At 49.4% G+C, this 20,292-nt stretch overlaps 1 protein-coding gene across 2 annotated transcripts in view; it reads left to right on the top strand.

The window, feature by feature from the left end:
• The window catches only part of LDLR (low density lipoprotein receptor), a 28,810-nt gene extending 8,729 nt beyond the window's left edge, over nucleotides 1-20,081 (top strand). The window contains exons 3-18 of one of the 2 annotated variants that reach the window (XM_033134247.1): nucleotides 7-129; nucleotides 1,643-2,026; nucleotides 4,327-4,449; nucleotides 6,159-6,281; nucleotides 7,515-7,634; nucleotides 7,831-7,956; nucleotides 9,778-9,949; nucleotides 10,040-10,264; nucleotides 11,740-11,858; nucleotides 12,161-12,300; nucleotides 13,403-13,544; nucleotides 13,655-13,807; nucleotides 14,350-14,451; nucleotides 16,393-16,470; nucleotides 17,547-17,704; nucleotides 18,351-20,081. In XM_033134247.1, coding sequence (XP_032990138.1) covers nucleotides 7-129; nucleotides 1,643-2,026; nucleotides 4,327-4,449; nucleotides 6,159-6,281; nucleotides 7,515-7,634; nucleotides 7,831-7,956; nucleotides 9,778-9,949; nucleotides 10,040-10,264; nucleotides 11,740-11,858; nucleotides 12,161-12,300; nucleotides 13,403-13,544; nucleotides 13,655-13,807; nucleotides 14,350-14,451; nucleotides 16,393-16,470; nucleotides 17,547-17,704; nucleotides 18,351-18,386 — 2,324 coding nt within the window. In that variant the 3' untranslated portion in view covers nucleotides 18,387-20,081. Of the gene's footprint in view, nucleotides 1-6; nucleotides 130-1,642; nucleotides 2,027-4,326; nucleotides 4,450-6,158; nucleotides 6,282-7,514; nucleotides 7,635-7,830; nucleotides 7,957-9,777; nucleotides 9,950-10,039; nucleotides 10,265-11,739; nucleotides 11,859-12,160; nucleotides 12,301-13,402; nucleotides 13,545-13,654; nucleotides 13,808-14,349; nucleotides 14,470-16,392; nucleotides 16,471-17,546; nucleotides 17,705-18,350 lie in introns of both variants that reach the window. The other variant, XM_033134246.1, reaches the window with a different exon arrangement.
• Nucleotides 20,082-20,292: the final 211 nt, after the last annotated feature.

Genomic DNA, 20,292 nt, shown 5'->3' with positions numbered 1-20,292 from the left:
CCACAGGGTCTGCAACCTGCAAGTTGGAGGACTTCAGCTGCGGTGGCCGTGTCAACCGTTGCATTCCTCAGTTCTGGAGGTGTGATGGTCAGGTGGACTGTGAGAATGGCTCAGACGAGCAAGGCTGTCGTAAGTGTGGCCCTAGTGGGATCCAGCAGCTGTCAGAGTTTGTTCCCCCAGCAGCCCTGTCCGAGGTGCGGATCAGCTGCTCTTCACTTAGCTCCATCTCCTGGGAGCTCGTACCAAGTCCCTCCTCCCACCCTTTGAACCCCACTTTGACCAGAATGCATTGCAGGGGCTAGCGATGGTGCCCCACTTAGGGTTGTCAGCACACTCAGTGAGCCTGTCCTTGCTGAGTGCCCACCTCATGGCACACTTTCCTGTGGGTGAGTCACTGTGACCACCATCAACCACCCCAGGAGGCTGAGCACACAGTAGGTGCTCACCCACCAAGACTTGCTCACCCAACTAACCACTACGAGGAGGAAAGCTTCACCAAGCTGAAGCTTCTGCAAAGAAACAAGGCCGAGTCCTGGAGGGGAGTCCACTTCAGAGCTGGGTGTCTGTCTTGGCTCTTAGATTTTATGTGTTACTTATTGTTTTTTTCAGTTGTGTAGATTTTTATTTTTAATGGAGTAAGGCTCTCTAAAACAAAATAATTGGGAAAAATTTAAATAACTAAGATCACATCAAATCTTCAAGTTTACGAAATATAAAAACCCTTAAGAGAGTTTTTTTTTTTTTAAACCAAGATGTGAGTGGTGACTTACATTTACCTTAGAAACACACATCTAACCTTCATTAGTGGTCATCTGATGAAACAACTCTTTGGGGAATATTTAAACAAAAGAAATGGATTGGCTTCTTTTCCAGGCACTTAGTTTTTCTTCCACCTTTACTGAGATATAATTGAAATATGACATATATACTATCAGCCCTCTGCAACCGTGGATTTCGCCTCCCTGGACTCAACCAACAGATCGAAAATATTGGGAGGGGGGAAATTCCAGAAAGTTCCAAAAAGTATAACTTGAATTTGCCAGATGCCAAGAACTATGCTGAATTTATGCAAATGAAGTGATGGGTAGGCATATCCTGCTATGGCCTATATGCAAATACAGGTTATAGGCAAATACTTCGCCATTTTATGTAAGGGACTTGAGTATTCCTGGATTTTAGTATCTGCAGGGGTTTCTGGAACCAATCCCCTAAGGATACCGAGAGACTTACATTGTGAAATGATGACCACAATAAGGTTACTTAACACCTCCATCACCTCACATAATTACCACCTTTTTGGGGGTGAGGCTCTTTTAATAATAATAACCCTTAAATAAGGCTTCCTTGTGTCCAGTTCAACCTGAGATCTGTTCTCACCAGTCCTCATAATAATGCCCAGAGGCAAAAACAGATGAGGAAACTGAGGCCCAGCGGGGCCCAGGAAGGAGCTGGGGAGTCCCACCTAGGCAGTGGTTCCAAGTCCAGTCTAACACCCCTGACTACTACCCCCCATCTCTCCAGGATCCACTACCTGGGATCTGGCCTCTCCTTGCTCAGTGTCCTCATTCTGTAGAACAGGCTGGTGTTGAGAGATGGGGGGGGTCCTCCCCATGACGGGGTTGTCTCCCATCTGTCTGCGCAGCCCCCAAGACGTGCTCCTCGGACGAGTTCCGCTGCCACGACGGGAAGTGCATCGCACCGGGGTTCGTCTGCGACTCGGATTGGGACTGCTTGGATGGCTCCGACGAGGCATCCTGCCCCACACCCACCTGCGGCCCCTCCAGCTTCCAGTGCAATAGCTCCAGCTGCATCCCTGAGCTATGGGTCTGTGACGGCGACGACGACTGCGATGATGGCTCAGACGAGTGGCCGCTGCACTGTGGTGCCCGCAACATATCCGCCACACATGGGGAAAACCCCTGCTCGGCCCTGGAGTTCCACTGCCGCAGCGGGGAATGCATCCACTCCAGCTGGCGCTGCGATGGCGGCCCCGACTGCAAGGACAAGTCTGACGAGGAGAACTGCGGTAGGGGCGCCTAGCAGGGTCCCCTGACCTGTCCCCGTGCTCCCCCAGGTGCCTTTAGATGGTTAAACGATTTCCAGCCACATAGCTATTTAATTAATCTCTTTTTTGACAAGGGGAGCAAGCCACAAGCTGCAGTATTATTAGGTTGGTGCAAAAGTAATTGCGGTTTAAAAGGTTGAAAATAATTGCAAAAACCGCAATTACTTGGGTACCGACCTAATATTTTGGTTTACAAAGGATCCTGGGCTCCAGGCCAGGCTGGTAACATCAGAGCTGTGTGACCCTTGGCCAAGGACTCAACTTTACTGGGCTGTGGTGTCCTTCCCTGTAGAATGGGGCAATAGCATTGGCCTTGGCCAGCTGCGATTAGAATCCAGTGCTACCCCATAGTGAACTTTCTGGGATGCGTCCCACATCTGCTCTGCCCAGTGCAGTAGCCGCTTGCCAACGTTGCATAGTGCAACTGAAGAACAGAATTTTTAGTTTTGTTTTATTTTAATTAATTGAAAGTTGGGTAGCCACCCATGGTTAGTGGCTCCAGTGTTGGGGATGGTGCACATAAAGGATGTGGCCTTGGTCCTGGCCCTGTGTCAGTTCTCCTTGAACCCACAGGCCATTATTTTGAGGCCCACGATGGGGAACCACTGTCAATCCAGAAGGTGTTTTCATCTTTGTGTGTCTTCAGTATCTTTGCCCACATGCGCAGTTTTCATAGAGTTGTAATCGCTGTGTAGGTGTAATTAGATATTTTTAACATCACATTTTAAAGACAATGGATGACTTTGTATGTGATCTATTCTCAAACTCATTTCATCCCCATATCTTGTGTGCAGGTTTCCCCTACTATTTACAGATGGGGAAACTGAGACACAGTAAGGCAGCGTAATCTTCTGCGAACACACCTGTGAAAGTAAAAATCCCGTCTGCCTACCATTTTAGCTGTCATCCAAGTTCATGCTTTGCTAAAGTCACCTTTGGTTGTTTTTTATTCTTTATTGCAAAGATTACATAGGGGTTAAAAATAAGATCATTCCCCTTTTTACATATGCTACAGCAGAGGAAGTATTCACCTGAACATACAGAGCTCCCAAAATTTGCATTGCTTTTTTAAAGGTGGAGAGGGGATCGTTCTGCCCACAGATTTATTATCTCTTCTCACTGACATCCTGAAATCAAATTTTAAAATTGTAAATTTTTTAAAAATTTTATTGGGGAATATTGGAGAACAGTGTGTTTCTCCAGGGTCCATCAGCTCCAAGTCGTTGTCTTTCAATCTAGTGGTGGAGGGCGCAGCTCAGCTCCAAGTCCAGTCGCCGTTTTCAGTCTTTAGTTGCAGGTGGCACAGCCACCATCCCATGTGGGAATTGAACCGGCAACCTTGTTGTTCAGAGCTCGTGCTCTAACCAACTGAGCCACCGGCCGCCCTGTAAACATTTTTATTGTACAATATAACCCACAGGAAAGTGCAGAAAACATAAACATGTTTAAGCACAAAGCTAATCCTGTGTGAGGTCAAGGTCTGGACCATGGCCATTACCCTAGTCCAGTCACCATGTGTATCCTCCGAGATGTAATTGTTACGTAGTCCTTTGTCACATAGCATCATCTCATTAACATTTCTCATGTCTGCAGTCTGTCCTTTGAATGATTGCATATGCTTGGTGGTATTGATCTGATTTATCATAATTTACTTGACATGCCTCTGTCTAGCTTGAGATCACATCATTGCTTTTCTGCTGAGAATGGCCTGTTGGGTCTGTAGCTTTTTAATGAATTAAATGTGATCTAAAAAAATGCATATCAGGCAAAACTGGAGCGAAGTTTAGGAAAACCTTAAAAGTTGTTGTGGGGTATTTGGATTGTGGGTGCTTACCTCCCCTTTCCTATTTTCCAACGTTTGCTCCATTACTTTAGTAATAATTTTTCCGTGATTCTACTTCATTAAGGAAAAAAGTACTTACCACCATAAAAGAAAAACTTCTAAACTCTACATTGGTTAAATTTGAGACTACAAAGACAGATGTACCTGGGGAGTCTTCCCCCTGTGGTGGGAAGGAACACCCCCTCTTTCCTCTTTATCCTGCTCGAAGAAGGAGATAAAATGGATGAGCTGCTGTCTTCTACTGGTGGAGGAGGGTGGATGTGTTTCTTCATGTCTAAACCTCAGTCCACACGCTGTCCCCGAAGCCCAGGGCAGCAGGCTAGTGTGAGGCTGTTGGAAAATTGCTGCTTCAAAGGTGGGGTTTGTCCCGTTTTGGCTGCTGCTTGAGAAAAATCTACACGATCTCTGTCTCTCCCAGCTAAGATCACGTGCCGGCCTGACGAGTTCCAGTGCTCGGATGGGACCTGCATCCACGGCAGCCAGCAGTGCGACAAGGAGTATGACTGCAAGGACAAAAGTGATGAGCTTGGCTGCATCAATGGTGAGCTCCGTGCTCCGAGGCGGGGCGTGTGGCGAGCGGGGTGGATCCCAGATGAGCGTGGAGGTTCCCAGGTCAGCCCCTCACCATTGTGTGTCCTTGGGCAACTTACTTGAACCCCCTGATCTGAAAAACGTACAGAATGAAAGCACCTACTTCAGGACTACGAGATTTAGTGAGGTCGGAGTGGTCAGACTCCATATCTTTGAGCTCAGAGTTACACGCACAAGACGATTCCATGTAAAACACTTCCCTGAATTTACCACACAGCATCCCGCTCCTGGGAATGACTCCAGCAGACAGGCTCTGGACATGCAGAGCGGCACCGTGCTGACAGCCAAATGCTAGAAGCAGCCCAAGCGTTCCTCAGCAGCAGAATTAATTTAAAAAACTGTAATTGTAGTAAAATACACATCTTGTAAGGATACTGCTTTTTAAAATACTTTTTGTGAAGATATTTATAAGCCCAAACACGTTTTAGTGAACAAAAAGTTAAATTCTGATACTACACTATCTTTTTTTTTAACCGGTAAAATGCATACCACATAAAATTTACCATCTTAACCATTTTTAAGTGTTCAGGTCTGTGGCATTTAGTACATTCACGTAGTGGTGCAGCCATCACCACCATCCATTTCCAGAACTTTTTCATCTTCCCCAACTGAAACTCTGTCCCCTTAAGCACTTAAGTTCCCAATTCCCCCTCCCCCAGCCCCTGGTACCCACCATTCCACTTACTCTCTGAGTTTGACTACTCTAGGGTATAAGTGAAATCATGTTTGTCTTTTTGTGTCTGGCTTCTTTCACTATGCATAATGTGCTCCAGATTCATCCACATTGTAGCGTGTCAGAATTGCCTTCCTTTTTTAAGCCTGAATAATATTCCATTGTATGAATGGACCACATTGTGTTATACATTCATCTGTTGATGGACACTTGGGTGGCTTCCATCTTTCAGCTATTGTGAGTAATGCTGCTATGAACACGGGTGTGTGGAAATAATATTAAAATGATAACGTAGACACACAGCAGACTATCATACAGCTCAGAAAATGAAGCTACAACCCTCAGCAGCAACACATACAAACCTCATAACTTCAGGGCTGACAGCAAGAAGCAAGTTACAAGAGATTACTGAATACAACTATTTTACAAGACTCGAAAACAAGCAAAATTCAGCAATATGTTGTTCATACATGTCTGATAGAACTATTAAGGAAAAATAAGGGAGTGGTAAACCCCAAATTCAGGATCATTGTTACCTCTGGGGGTGCAGCAGAGCGTAAGGGGATGGGTAATACGGTATGATGATCTAAGTCATGGAGTCTGTAAACTTTTCCCATAAAAGGCCAGATAGTAAATATTTTTGTCTTTGTCGACCACAGTCTCTGTTGCAGCTACTCAACTCTGCCATTGTCTCGAGAAAACAGCCACAGACAGTATATAAAGGAATAGGCCAGGCTGTGTGCCAATAAAACTTTATTTAAATAAACAGGCAGTGGGTGGGTTGGGCCATGGTCCATAGTTTGCCAACTCCTGCTCTTGGTGACATCCTAATTCTTAAGCTGGGTTCACGGGTGTTCAATAATTATTATGTTTTATTAGTGAACACATTTGCATATAATTTTGTACAAATTAACTATATTGTTAAAAAGACTTAACCAGGGTCCTGCAGCTCAGAAGCACCTAACCCTCTTTTTTGGCTCTCATAGTGACTTTGTGCCAGGGCCCCGACAAGTTCAAGTGCCACAGCGGTGAATGCATCACCATGGACAAAGTGTGCAACTCGGTCCGGGACTGCCGGGACTGGTCGGACGAGCCCCTCCAGGAGTGTGGTGAGCCCCGGGGTGCTGGCAGATCTCGAGCTGATGGGGAGCTAGGAGTGGGACCCACACATGTGCGCTGTGGGGTCGCAAGGCTCTAGCCCATCCGTGCCCCAGATGCTTTGGCTCTGGGAAGCACAGATATGGGGAGGATAAGTGGCTTTGCTTCCACGTTTCAGTTTTCACATCCATAGGAGGGACTATAGTTGCTCACACATTCTAGGTCTGCTGGGATTGGCTGATGGGATGCTTGTAAAGTTTTGGCAACTCTCTGTGACGCATTGTTATGTAACTATTCGGACTTTTATGGTCATGTGGTCTCTGTCAGTTATTCAACTAGACCATGGTAGCAGGAAAGCAGCCATACCTACGCTTGCAGATGTGTGCTCATGAACGTATGTTCCAAGAAAACTTTATTACAGACACTGAAATTTGAATTTCATAGAATTTTTATGTGATGTTAAAGAACATTTTTATTTTGATTCTCATCCTTCTTTTTCAACTATTTAAAAATGTGAAAACCATTCTTAGTTATTGGGCTATGCCTGGTGTAGAGGCTAGAGCATGGATTGTGGAGCGAATGCCCTGGGTTTGAGTCCAGTGGTGTGATCTTGGGCAGGTCATTTAACTTGGTTATGCTTCAGTTTCTCCAGCTGTAGTTCAGCTACCTTAAGGGTTGTTGGGAGGATTAAAAGAGTTAATATATGTAACCGTGGTATGTAGTTTTCATTTTTTATAATCGAAAAAAATTTATTAATTGTGGTCGAAGAAAATAACAAGATTTATCATCTTAACCATTTTTTAAGTGTACAGTTCAGTGGCGTTAAATACATTCACACTGTTGTGCCACCATCCCCACCAGCCATCTCCAGAACTTGCTCATGTTCCCAAACTGACACTCTGTCCGTCCCCATCAATCACTAACTCCCCCTCCCACTCCCCATGGTACCCACCATTCTTCTCTTTATCTCTATCAATTTGGCTCCTCTAAAGACCTCATATGGATGGAATTATACAGTATTTGTCCTTTTGTGTCTGGCTTATTTCACCTAGCATGATGTCCTCCAGGTTCATCCATTTTGTTGCTCATGACAGTGGTTATTTTAAGTTATCTTAGGGGTCCTGGTACTTCACTGGCTTCAAAGTCATTGTGACTGTGATAAAGATGGTGAAATAGTGAGGGTGGCAGGGAAGGGTTGGCTGGAGGCCTGAGTGTGACCGGTCTGTGCCCCTCCCCCGGTGCAGGGACCAACGAGTGCCTGGATGACAAGGGCGGCTGCTCCCATATCTGCAACGACCTCAAGATTGGCTACGAGTGCTTGTGTCCCAAGGGCTTCCGGCTGGTGGGCCAGCAAAGATGCGAAGGTGATTCCCGAACAGGGTGGACGCTCGGCCTCCTTGGCCTTTTCCTCCGACATGGTCGCCAAACCCTCTGTGCCTTGGTTTCACCATCTGTTATGTAACAAGGCATGTGGGACATGGCTTTGGGTCGGAGCCCATCGCTCTACCCATGGCCTGTGGGGAAGATGTCCCAAACCTCTCTCTCTGTCCCAACGCACAGATATCGACGAGTGTCAGGACCCTGACGCCTGCAGCCAGCTCTGCGTGAACCTTGAGGGCAGCTTCAAGTGCGAGTGTGAGAAGGGCTTCCAGTTGGACCCCCTCACCAAGGCCTGCAAGGCTTCGGGTAAGCATGCGGGGGCTGTGGGAGGGAGCTGGCCTGGCCGCTCCCAAAGCAAACAGGTGAGGAATTTCAGCATCTGAACTTTGCACAGACTAAAATGACCCGGGGACAGGCTGTTTGCTCCTGAGACCTCCGGCAGGTGAATGACAGCCTGGCAGGTTTGCTGGAAGACTGCTCTCACGTGTCCAGCTTCTCAGCAGACACAGGTCAACCCCATGGGGGACAGTTTGCAGCCCCCATCCCCACCAGGGACTTCAGGGGACAAGAGGTGGAAAGCCATGGCCTCAAACAGCCCGCACGTCCTCTATCTCTTCTTATTAGCTACAGTACCTGTACCAAAAAGAAAAGTAAGTGTATTTAAAAGAGACCAAAATATAATAGATCATCATGAAACAAAATAGTAGAAATAGTTGAGTTTCTTTTCTACCAGAAGTTTAGGTTAGAACTTCAACCATGCACTAATTCTTCAAATCACCTAAATCAAGGGATCCGGTGTTTTTGGAGGCGTAATTGTTCTGGCAGAGTTGTCATCCATACAGTAATCCCCCAAATGTTCTTTCTGAGTCACGTTCTGCTCTTGCAGGGTAATTCCAGTTTTGCAGAAATATTTTCGAGTTTTGCCTGTTTCCCTAAGAGTCTCTTAGGCTCTCAGTCCTTCGCCCCTGTCATCATCCCTCTCGACAGTCTCCGGCCTCCCCCGGTCACCACCCCGCCCATGTCCCAGTTCTGGGGATACTCGGAGCAGAGTTCCTGAAATCCTGCATGATTTGACCTTTTACTTTCATTCCAATCTGTAGTATTAGGTGTCTATACAGGTGCCATCCTAGGGGTGGGGATGGCATCATGGGAAGGGATATTCTGAGTGAGGTCAGTTGGAGAAGTGGTCAGTTTGTTGGTGCATATTGATGTCATAGGTATAGCACAGACCCCAGAGTCCGAGAGACCCGGGTTCAAATGCCGGCTCTGCCACTCACTAGCTGGGTGACCTTGGGCAAGTCACTTCCCCTCTCTGAGCCTCAATCCCTTTATCTGTAAAGGGAGGTTGAAAATAGTCCCTGCCTTGTAGGGGTATGAGGATCAATGAGGGGCAACAGTAGGAAAATTACTAAAAAGAATTCTGCACTGTAAGGAATTGCTCCCTGCACATTGACCGTTATCATTTCTTCAACTTTGAGTCCTAAAATGTAAAATGCTGGGGCCCAGGTGTTTTAAAATGTAGTTTATATTATTATGCACCTTTGGTGAGGCCAACAGATCAGGAGATGACGGCCACTGTAAAGACAGTTTGTAACTCACAATTCCTGAAAGGAGGGGACACGTCACACCACACTGTGCCCCACAGGGAAGCATCAATATTGGTCAGGAAGCAGAGGGTGCGAGGGGAAGACGTGAGCAGGAGCGTTTGTTGTGGTTTCCTTGGGAAGGAACAGGTGAAGCAGCGTAAAAGAGCTTAGGATTGGCTAGTTTGCATAATTTCAGTGGGCCCTGGGATGTAGGGACTGTCCCTGGTTGTCTGATTCCTCGCCCTGGGGTGACCAGGGCAGGGGGATGGCGGCCTGGAGTGTGATACCCCAATAAAGGAGGTGGTATGTGTGGGCCAGTTAGTTTGCACTTGAAGCGAGTGGGTAACTGTGGGAACTGCCGAGGCCCTCCAGGGTCCGCAAGGCCCCAGAGGTCAGAGCATCAGAACCTCACGGTTAATACCAGGGAGGCACCTCACCCTGTGCCTTGGTCGTCTCCTCTGGTTCAGCCAGGCCTCCCAGGGTGACAAGCAGGGGTCAGGGGTCCCTCCTGTTCCCCTGAGCACCCTTCCTTCCTCCACAGACACCATCGCCTACCTCTTTTTCACCAACCGCCACGAGGTGAGAAAGATGACATTGGACCGCAGAGAATACACCAGCCTCATCCCGAACTTGAAGAACGTGGTGGCCCTGGACATGGAGGTGGCCAGCAACAGAGTCTACTGGTCCGACCTGTCCCAAAGGAAGATCTACAGGTGAGCCTCAGCCTGCATCCCGCCCGACCCAGGTGAAATAATGGCCCTGGCACTGAAGCCCTTGCCTTCCTCCTCCTCCTCCCTCCTCAGCACCCAGATTGACAAAGCACCCAGCTTCTCCTATGATACCGTCATCGGCGAGGACCTCCAGGCCCCCGACGGGCTGGCAGTGGACTGGATCCACAGCAACATATACTGGACCGACTCCATCCTGGGCACCATCTCCGTGGCCGACACCAAGGGCGTGAAGAGAAAGACACTCTTCAAAGAGAAAGGGTCCAAGCCCAGGGCCATTGTGGTGGATCCCGTGCATGGGTGGGTATCCCCAAAGCTGAGGAGTACAGAGAGAATGAAGAACCAGTTAGGACTCAGAGTGAGGGGGCAAGGTTTGTGTCCAAAGGAAACTAGACTGAGTGGGGTGGGGGCTGGCATCAGGGGGCCTTCCCTACCTGCCCTTTGGGGACCATGAGGATCAATCCCTCTGATGTCTGCTGTGTCACCTGAGATGGAAGTGGACCCTGAAAAGTCCTGCCTTGTGGAATAGAATCCAAAACCAGAAATTAAAATACTGATTTAAGTTGGTGTTAGAAATTAATACTTATTGGAAATTAGAAAATAAAATTCTAATTCAGTCTTTTATGGCAGTGTCCTATGCCAGGGGAGGATTGTAGAAAGGTGAAACTACACAGGACCAACATTAATCAATGGCTGGTTTTTGCAAAGACCAAAGGTCACCACCCTGTGGAGGCCCCAGGCAGTGTCTGAGGACACCTTGGCTGACTCAGCAACACCAGGGTCCACAGGGACCAGTCCACGTGGAGGACTTTTCCTGGAGGAAAGCATGGCCCCGTCCCGTGTACTCTGTACCTGTCAGACCACATCCGGTGCCATAACATGTCACGTGTGGAATTTCACAATTCTGGAGGGATGTTGACAACCCCAGGATGGGCAGCAGTAATCAGAGGAAAAGGGAGCATTTGGCTGGGAGTATGACCCTCAGGTAGAAGTGGGCTGGTCAAGTTTGGGCCTCAGTTGAATAAGATAAATTCTCTCATTTGGTAGAAGGACATGCAGTCCAGTAAATTTAGCCTCTCAGCTGCCGAGAGAGAGAGAGAGAGAGACAGACAGACAGACAGACAGACAGACAGACAGAGAGAGGCAGGCTCCCAGAAACAATCCACTTAGATATAAGTGGGGTGTGTGTGTCTGCTCTTGTGTTTCTCTTTACCCGAATAGCAGCCCATTTTGGCGCTCTGTTCTGCACTTGGCTGTCTCATTTGGCAGGTAGGGTTTCATCCCTGGCCACTGCATGGGCCACAATTCATTTAACTGATATTCAGCACAGGGAAATTTAGAATTTTGTCCCTCTTTTTTCTCCTACCGCTCACAGGGTAGCACTGCTTTACTGGGGTGGTCTGGAACCAAACCCTCAATACCTCTGAGGTATGCCTGTATATATATTTGAAAAGTGAAAAATAAAATTAATTACAAAAAATAAATTTTAAAACCCCTCGGAAAGCAGCGCTTAGGGTGCAGATTGCAGGGCCCCGTCCCGACATTGGAATCCAAACCTCCTTTTGTTCTTTAAGGTTCTAAAATCCTTCCAGGGCTCACCAGGTGGCAGGCCTGAGGAGAGTAGGCGGGGTTGGGGGAGCAGAAGGAGCTAATTCGGGGCCTCCCCAGGCACTGTTTCAGGGTCCTGGCCTCCAAAGGTGGAGGCTGCCGTTCGGTGTTGGCTGGGAGCTGCCCCGCCAGCATCCACATGTCTGTTCTCCCTGCTCTCCCACCAGCTTCATGTACTGGACGGATTGGGGGACTCCTGCCAAGATCAAAAAGGGGGGCCTAAATGGCGTGGACGTTTACTCATTGGTGACAGAGGACATCCAGTGGCCCAATGGCATCACCCTGGGTATGTTTGTGGGACTGTGGTCCCAGGGGTTAGGCACATCCTGGAAGAGAGGAGAGTGGCCAGGCCACGGCTGAACATGACCATGCAGCTCCCATGACTAATCCCTCCCCCAACCCCACACCCTGCTTCCCCGCCCCAGCCCCTGGCTCACACGTGGGGGGGGTGGTGGTCAGAGCTGCTTTTCTGGTCACATCTCAGTTGGATCCTTCGGGGGCTCCTTCCTGCTGGGAGCAGAGTCGCCAGGCTCATAGGCCCCTCCGGTTTCATCATGTGACCTTTTCTTGTCCACCTGTGGGTTCTAGATCTTTCCAGTGGCCGCCTCTACTGGGTCGACTCCAAGCTCCACTCCATCTCCAGCATCGATGTCAATGGGCAGAACCGGAAGACAGTTTTGGAGGACAAGAAAATGCTGGCGCACCCCTTTTCCTTGGCCATCTTTGAGGTGGGGGCTGGGAGTACATGATCGCTCCTTTGGGGCTTGAGAAAATTCATGGTCAAGTGCTGTTCACTGGGTACCATTCATGTATGAGGCATGAACACTCGTGCGAATGGGTCAGCAAACATTGGTTAGTTCATTCACGCCAAGACTAACTCAGAAAACTGCCTAAGACTATGAAGAGGTGTTAGACCTGGAGTTATTTCTGTTTTATTCTTGCCAAAGGAGTTTTGAAAGGTGTAAAGCAGCAGTTCTCAATCGGAGGCCATCTTGCCTTGTCCCCTTCAGGGGACATTTGGAAATATCTGGAGATTTTTTAGTTGTCACAATTTGTGGGGCAGTTACTACTGGCATCTAGTAGGTAGAGCCAGGGATGCCGCTGAACAGCCTACAAGAGAAGAGGGGGCCACCACGAAGGGTGATCGGCCCCAAATAGTGCCCCAGTGGGAGAATTGTGCTCTACAGAAATGTTGTATTCACACATCCATGTTGAAGCAGCTTGGTTCACGATAGCCAAAAGGTGAAAGCAACCCCTGGGTATCTGTCAAGGAAAACTGGACAAACAAAATGTGGTCCAGTCACGCAATGGAATATTATTCAGTCTTAACAAGGAAGGAAATTCTGACACATGCTGCAACCAGGATGAACCTTAAGGACATTATGCTCAGTGAAAGAAGCCGGACACAAAAGGATAAATACTGTGTGACTACACTTACAGAGTGTCCCTAGAGGAATCAAATCCACAGACACAGAAAGTAGAATGGTGGGAGTACCAGGGGCTGGCGGAATGGGGAGTTAGTGTTTAATGGAGACAGAGTTTCAGTTTGGGAAGATGAGAAAGTTCTGGAGATGGATGGTGGTGATGGTGGCACAACAGTGTGAATGTACTTAATGCCACAGAACTGGACACAAAAATGTTTAAGATGGTACATGTTATGTGTATTTTACCACAATTAAAAATATCTTTTAAAAGAAAGAAGAAATGATGCTACCACTTAGAACTGCTTCTTCCCAAAGAACCCCAGAAGTTTGGGGGTTGGGAAGACAGTGGTCTGTGTCCCATCCCAGCGGTTAATGGGACCTGTCATCTACCTTAATGCCCATGTAGGATAAAGTATTTTGGACAGATATCATCAACGAAGCCATTTTCAGTGCCAACCGCCTCACGGGGTCTGACATTAATTTGATGGCAGAAAACCTGTTATCACCAGAGGACATTGTCCTTTTTCACAACCTCACCCAGCCAAGAGGTAAAGGTGGGATGGTCACCCCCTCCCCAACTTCCCTAACGGTGCTCTGGAATTTTCTAGAATTTCCTGACCTCACTGTCACCCTAACTTCCCCGCCTTTTCTGCCTCAGGGGTGAACTGGTGCGACAGGCCCACCCTCCCCAATGGCGGCTGCCAGTACCTGTGTCTCCCCGCGCCGCAGATCAATCCCCACTCGCCCAAGTTCACCTGTGCCTGCCCCGATGGCATGCTGCTGGCTGAGGACAAGAGGAACTGCCTCACAGGTGGGCCGCCAGCCTGCCCAGCACAAGTCCTGCTCCTGACACCCTTGCAGTTCAGCCCTGTAGCTGGACCTTTCTGAGCCTCTCTTTGCTCATCTGCCAAATGCGAGAGCAAGGCCCCAGGAGGCCATTGTAAGGACTCCAGAGTTAGGGTACCCAGAGTCTGCCTTTCTTGAATGTTGGGCCCATCAACATTGTGCTGGGCACTTAGATAGACTCAGTTTACTTTTGATGTCTAGTTCACTTTGCCCGGCCCCCTTGGGAGGTTTTAGACACGGACATCGAGTGAGAAACGGTCCTTTTCAATTCTTCTCTTCCTCAGAGAAAGTCTCGATTTGGAGCTAGTGTGTTAGTAACGCTGCGAATCTCTCTTTTTGAAAAACAAATAATGTAATAACATAGATATTAATGGGTTTGTATTTTCACTGCATTTGTTTTCATTTATGTCCTTGTGGCTGATGGCGCTCATTTCCTCTGCATTGTTAGCAGCACTGCCAGAGTGGCCCACGGGCCACGGCGCACTCAGGAAATGTTTATTCTTTCAGACCCTGAATCTGTAGTGACCACCCAGAGGCCGGCCGCAGGCCACATGACAGCTGTGGGTCCGAAGCGCACGGCTGTTCCTAAGCTCACCACCACCGAGACAGGTACTACGCCCCTCCAAGGTAAAGGCTGGGACCACCCGGCACCCACTCATTGGGATGAGCACCTCGATGGGCTCCTTCAGAGGCCAGAGCCTCTTGATGAAGAGCCAGAGGGTGGATTTAGTTTGGGCTCCTTCGTTGACTGTCTCTGACATGGCCTGTGCATCTCCAATGGCTCAGTTTCACTGCTTATAAAATGAGGCTAGTAACAGTGCCCGCCCACCTCCCAGTAATAGTGGGGATCGCGTGGTCTACCTTCTGTGAAGAGCCTGAGCGCATCGCATGGTGGCTGCTGACCCCAGAGTCTGCCAGACGCGGGGGCATAAGAGTCTGAAATGTTATCCAGGCCCATTCACTTTCCTGTTTTCAGTGAATGGGTCAGGACGAGGGTCAGGTAGGTGGGGCACTCCTTCATGCAGCATCTAAGGAAGAACCAACCAACCCAGGACTTAAATAATATTTCAAGTTTTGTTATTTTTTTAAAAAACAAATCATCAAACTACATACAGCCTGCGGGGCAGAGCACCTGGTCTTGTACATAAAGTTTGATCGGAGCCCGCGTCCCAGTGAGGCATGATCATGTAAGAGTAGCATCAGATCCAGTCTTCCCAAAAACCTGGATATTTTGTTCATCATGGGGTACTGGAAGTAATTTTGATTTTTAAAAATAGCGCATTAAAATACTACTAGATGACTTGAGTTTTGGGGGGCCCTTTTCAGTTTTGTACCCGTGGCAAGTGCCTCATTCTCTTCACCCTAGTGTGGCCTCAAGGTCCTGATCTATGTCCTCAAGGTTATGCTCCAGAGTGGAGCTCTCCTTGAACTAACCAAAGACCCAGCGTTCACATCTTTGTCCACCAGAGGGCGCCTGACCTGGTTTATTTTGAGCAGCCAGAAGTGGAGCTACTGGCCTTTTTCTGGCCAGAAAAAAAAAGTCACATCAGCAAGTTTCAGACTTTTTTTTTTTTCCCTCAGAGTAGCGGAAGCCTTTGTTCAACCATAAACGAGATAAATCAGGAACTGCTGTGGTTGTGGGAGGTGTCAAACCCTTCTCGCTTAAGGGGGCCACTACTTGAAAAACCATTTCACAGATGGACCCAACCAGGGCTTCTGGAATTTCGCAAAGGACCTCTTTTAAGGGAAAAACTCAAGGAGCCTGCTGCTGCCCTAAATTATTATTGTTATCAGATTTCTTAAATATGCACAAATGTAATACTGGATAGAAACTTAGTACACACACCTCCAACAGCTTGTAGAATTAAAACCCAGGTAGATTTGAATGACTCATGATGTTAATCACAGCTCACTGGTGTGCGTGTTACCCAGGGTGGTTTGCTCAAGTCTTCTCAGCCCATTTGCCTGTTTAGAGACCTTTAAGCTTTCATTTGCGTGGAGCCGTTATATTATCTGGCCCAGGTGTGCATGCGTGGTCAGTGATTATATAATGAGGTCTCCTCCCCCACACCATAGTTTTTATTAGCTGGGGACAGTTGACACAGGACTATGAGGTTTGGTGTGATCCAACTCAGGCTCTGGAATTGGTGAGCATTGCAGGGTCAGAAGGTGACCCCTACCCTATCCAGAATAGGTTCATTGCTGTCAGATGCAGAACCAGATTGAAAAATTCCACCAGTGACCACTGGGAATGTAACTGCAGGCTCTCCTCTCTTGAAGACCGAAAGCCCTCTCCAGTACCGGTCGCTGCCGGTCTAAGGAACCCTCTTCAAACCACGTGGGGTCCCATAACCCTGCTTGCTAACAAATAAAGTCTGGGGGCAGGCCAGCTTGGGGCCCCTCAAGCTCGGGAGATGCACCAAGTTCCTCTGCACTTTTAAGGGCAATGAGAAGCCTTTGTGTGTGGGGGGGTTATCATAGACCTGCTGTGTTTCTTCCATGGCTCTGACTGAGGATCTGAGCATCACTTTCCTCCCTTCTCCTCCACAGCCCTGGACGACCCTGCTAGCGGAAGGGATGAGAAGACACCCAGGAGCGTGGGCGCGCTGTACATTGTCCTCCCGATTGGTGAGTCCGCCGGCCTGTCCTCCCCCAGTTCACTGACCTCCCTGCCCAGGCACCTTTTCTCCCAGGAATGGGGTGTCCCCACCACATGCGCCATTCATCCCTGCACCCCCTTTTCTAGCTTTATTCACTTAACAAATCGAGTTGAGCACGTACACAGTACAGCTCGCTTCTGGGCCCTGGGGACACAGCTGTGACAGAAATAAACACCCCGCCCCCCTGGGAGCTGACAGTGAGCAAAGTGAGAGCTGATGTGTCAAATGGGAGACGGAGCCGAGCTCCGAGGTGTGTGTGCAGTGACAGGCGCTGTAGGTAAGGCCTCACGACAGCTGGGGGAGATGGAGTGAATGGTCTGTGGCAGGGCCCAGTCTGTAGAGCTCCACTGTTCCTTCCCTCAGCCCTGTCAATCATAGCTCAGGTGAGCGTCACACCCCGTTTTCCTCTTCTGAGGAAATCCTTTTGAGGTGTCCCTTCACCACCCGGCCTGCTCACAGAGACCTGCATTTTGGTGCTCAACAGTCATCTGACTGTGGGTTGACAGAGGTGGCAGGTGGGACCCTCACCTCCCTGGTGGCTGTCGAGGATGGCCCCTGCCCTGCGTCTTCCAGGAGAGCCTCAGTTTCTCCTGCGCCCTGGGCACTGGCCAGACTCTTACAAACCCGGGCTGGGCGAGCCCTTCACTGTGCTCTGGATCTAGGGGAAGGAGCAGGGAGAGGACAGGGTGTGCCACCCCAAGGCCCACCATAAATGATGGGAAAAGCGATCCAGCCCCACCCACGTGGAAACGGAAGAGAGTGAGTTGTGGTCCGGTATATTGAGAACAATGCCATTTTTTAAAAAAGCCCATGTGTGGGTAATCCCAGAAGAGACCTGGGGTGAGGCAGTTGCCGTGGTCTTCAAGTAAGACATTTGTTGTGCTTTATGGATAGATTTTTTTTTTTTGACAATGGACAAGTATTGTTTTAAGTGGAACAAAACCATTAACAAGTAGAAAGGCGGGGAGTCTGAAGGCAGCATCCCTCCTCACTTGGGGCACGGGGGCAGGATGGGTAGTGACGCCAGGCCGCCTGCCCCCACAGTTCTGCTTACCGTCCTGTGCTTTGGGACCTTCCTGCTCTGGAAGAACTGGCGGCTGAAGAGCATAAACAGCATCCACTTCGACAATCCCGTGTACCAGAAGACCACGGAGGACGAGGTCCACATCTGCCACAGCCAGGACGGCTACACCTACCCTTCGGTGAGTGCCCCGCCCAGCTCCGGGGCCACGGCTCCCGAGGAAGACGGGGGATCCTCCAAATCCATCCTCATGGTGGGGGGACGCTGTGGGCAGGTAAGGAGAGACAATAAGTCATGGAAGCGGAGCAGAGGAAAGCCAGTGGGGGGTGGGAGGGAGGGGAGGCAATTTTTACATACAGTGGTTTGGGCGGGCTTCCCTGAGCAGGGAGTGTGCTGTGTGCAGACAGTGCAGCCTGTGCAAAGGCCCTGAGGCTGGGCCAAGCCTGGTGTGTTTGAGCACAAAGGCAACCAGTGTGACTGGAGCAGAGAGTGATGGGGAAAGAGGGAGGAGACAAGGGCAGGGAATGGGGGTCAAACTAATGGAGCAAGACCTTGTGAACCATGGGGAGGACTTGGGCTTTGCTCTGAGTGAGGTGGGAGCCATGGAGGGTTCTGGGAAGAGGAGGGATGTGGCCCGACTCGGGTACTTGCAGGCACCCTCTGGCTGCAGTGGGGAAACAGACTGGGGCCGAGGTCAGGAGCCAGGAGACCAGGGCGGAGGTGACTGACTGTGCTGGTCCAGGCCGGTGATGAGGAGCAGGTGGCCTCTGGCCATGTTTACTGGATGTTGGACTGATTATTTCCGGCGTTTATCGTTTTGTTGACAGAGACAGATGGTCAGCCTGGATGATGACGTGGCATGAGCTGCTGCCTTGAATCCTGTCCTTCCCCAGAAGCTGTAGCTCTTCAAGGGCAGGAAGAACACTTTCTTCCCAGACCCTTGACCTGCCCAAAACCCTTCCTGAGACCTCGATGCCCTCCTGTTCCGTTCAGAGAAAGAAGTGGCCAAAAGCACTGCTGGCGGCTGCACCTCAGCGCTGGCAGCCGTGGGCCTGTCTGCCAGAGCTTTGTTTTATATATTTATTCGTCTGGGAGGCAGGTGATGGCACACACAGAATGGGTTTTGGTTGGGATTTTTTTTCTTGACCTTCTCTCCTCCTCGACTGGCTCCTCACCTGAGGAACTGACGGATGGACACCGAGTGAGAGAAAGCAAGTAGCTCTGAACATGGGGGAGCAGGTGCTACCCACAGGGTCCCAGGCAGCTGTTGGGCCCCTAAACTCAGGAGTAAATGTGTTTACCTCTGCCTTGCAAGCCTTGCGGGACACCAGAGTAAGCTTTTGCTCTGCCACCCCCAGATCAGGATCAAATTAGTGTCTTCTAAGCCGGGTATGGGCCCTCCCCTTAAGCCAGGAAGGGGACCCTGGTGTTGGTATTGACATGGCCAAATCCAGCACATTGGGGGTGACCAACTGAGCCTCATTCATTAACCAAAACCTCAGCAGTTCCCCAGGGAAAGCCTGCGCCACCCATCACCCTTAATATTTATTAAGTGCCTGAGACACCAGGGTACCTTGTTCGTGAAGATACGTGGCCTCCGACCTCTAACAGCGTCCTTCAGCGTCCTTCAGCCCAGGCGTGGCTGTGTGGACACCAGCCCTGAGCCCCAGCCCCAGCCCTTCCCAGGTGCCTTTGCACTTTTCCAGCTCAGGCTTGTACATTGCGTAAAGTCAACATTCGTTATTATTTTGCACTGTTTTCTGTTCTGGCCGGGATAGGCTCCCAGGCCTAAAGGGCCCCCAGGGGTGGGAGGGTGGTTGAAGTGCTGTCTTGGGCCTTTCTCCCAGCTCTTCAAAACCAAGATCAGGACTCTGGCTAGTGTTTCCACTTCTGTGCAGATGCCCCTGAGCCATTAATTTCCCCGACAAGACAGTTGTCACTGGTGGGTGTCCATCTGAAACATGCATGGCGTTTCAGCCCTGGAAAACATCCCCTCAGTGCCGTCATTGTATGGGACTTATGAAACAAGAATGCTTTTCGACATTGTCACACATGTCGCGTTTACAATCAAAGGGACAGTGGGGGGAGCCTCCCATGGCTTCCTTGTCAATTGTGCACTACAACCACGAGACACTGCTCCATCCTGTAGGAAACTGTGAGCGGTGTTTCTCTTCTGAAGCCTGTAAATAAACCCCGTACAGGAGAGTGGGGCATTTTGTTATGTTTGCACTTTGTATATTTGTTGAAACACGTATCACTCATATATATGAAAAAAAGATCTATTTATTTTTACAAACCCTGGGTGCTGCATTTGTCCGGTGACCCCTGGGGGTGTCTGCATTGGGGGAGACTGTCCCTGAGATGCTTCGTCTTTCTGTACAGATGATTCACTCGGTTTGTGCGCAGCACGCTTTGGGAAAACTGCGTCGGTGTTGTGTTTGTGGGCTGCTCTGGGAGGATGGGTTTTGATTTTAAACGACTGTATAGAATTTTTATAGCCTGAATGTCTTACTGTGACGGATCACATTTCTTAAATGAACCATTTGGCTAAACCTGAAGTGCTTTCATCTTCTGTTCCCGCACTTCCTCCATCTTAATGTGCTGGACTCTGAGAAGGATCTGGAAAGAGCGTTTCCCCAGCGCTCAGGACAGGCTGCAGGCTCAGGGGTGATATTGGGCCCAGCTGGGGAGCAATTCTGCTGGGCGCTTCCCTGAATTGGGGTTTTGCTAAATCTGTTCGTCCATCCATACAACACATATTTACTGGGC

The sequence above is a fragment of the Rhinolophus ferrumequinum genome, chromosome 18 (assembly GCF_004115265.2).
Source record: "Rhinolophus ferrumequinum isolate MPI-CBG mRhiFer1 chromosome 18, mRhiFer1_v1.p, whole genome shotgun sequence".
Classification (NCBI taxonomy): Eukaryota; Metazoa; Chordata; class Mammalia; order Chiroptera; family Rhinolophidae; genus Rhinolophus; species Rhinolophus ferrumequinum.
Note: the sequence above shows the minus strand (reverse complement) of the source record. Positions and strands in the feature narration are given on the sequence as shown.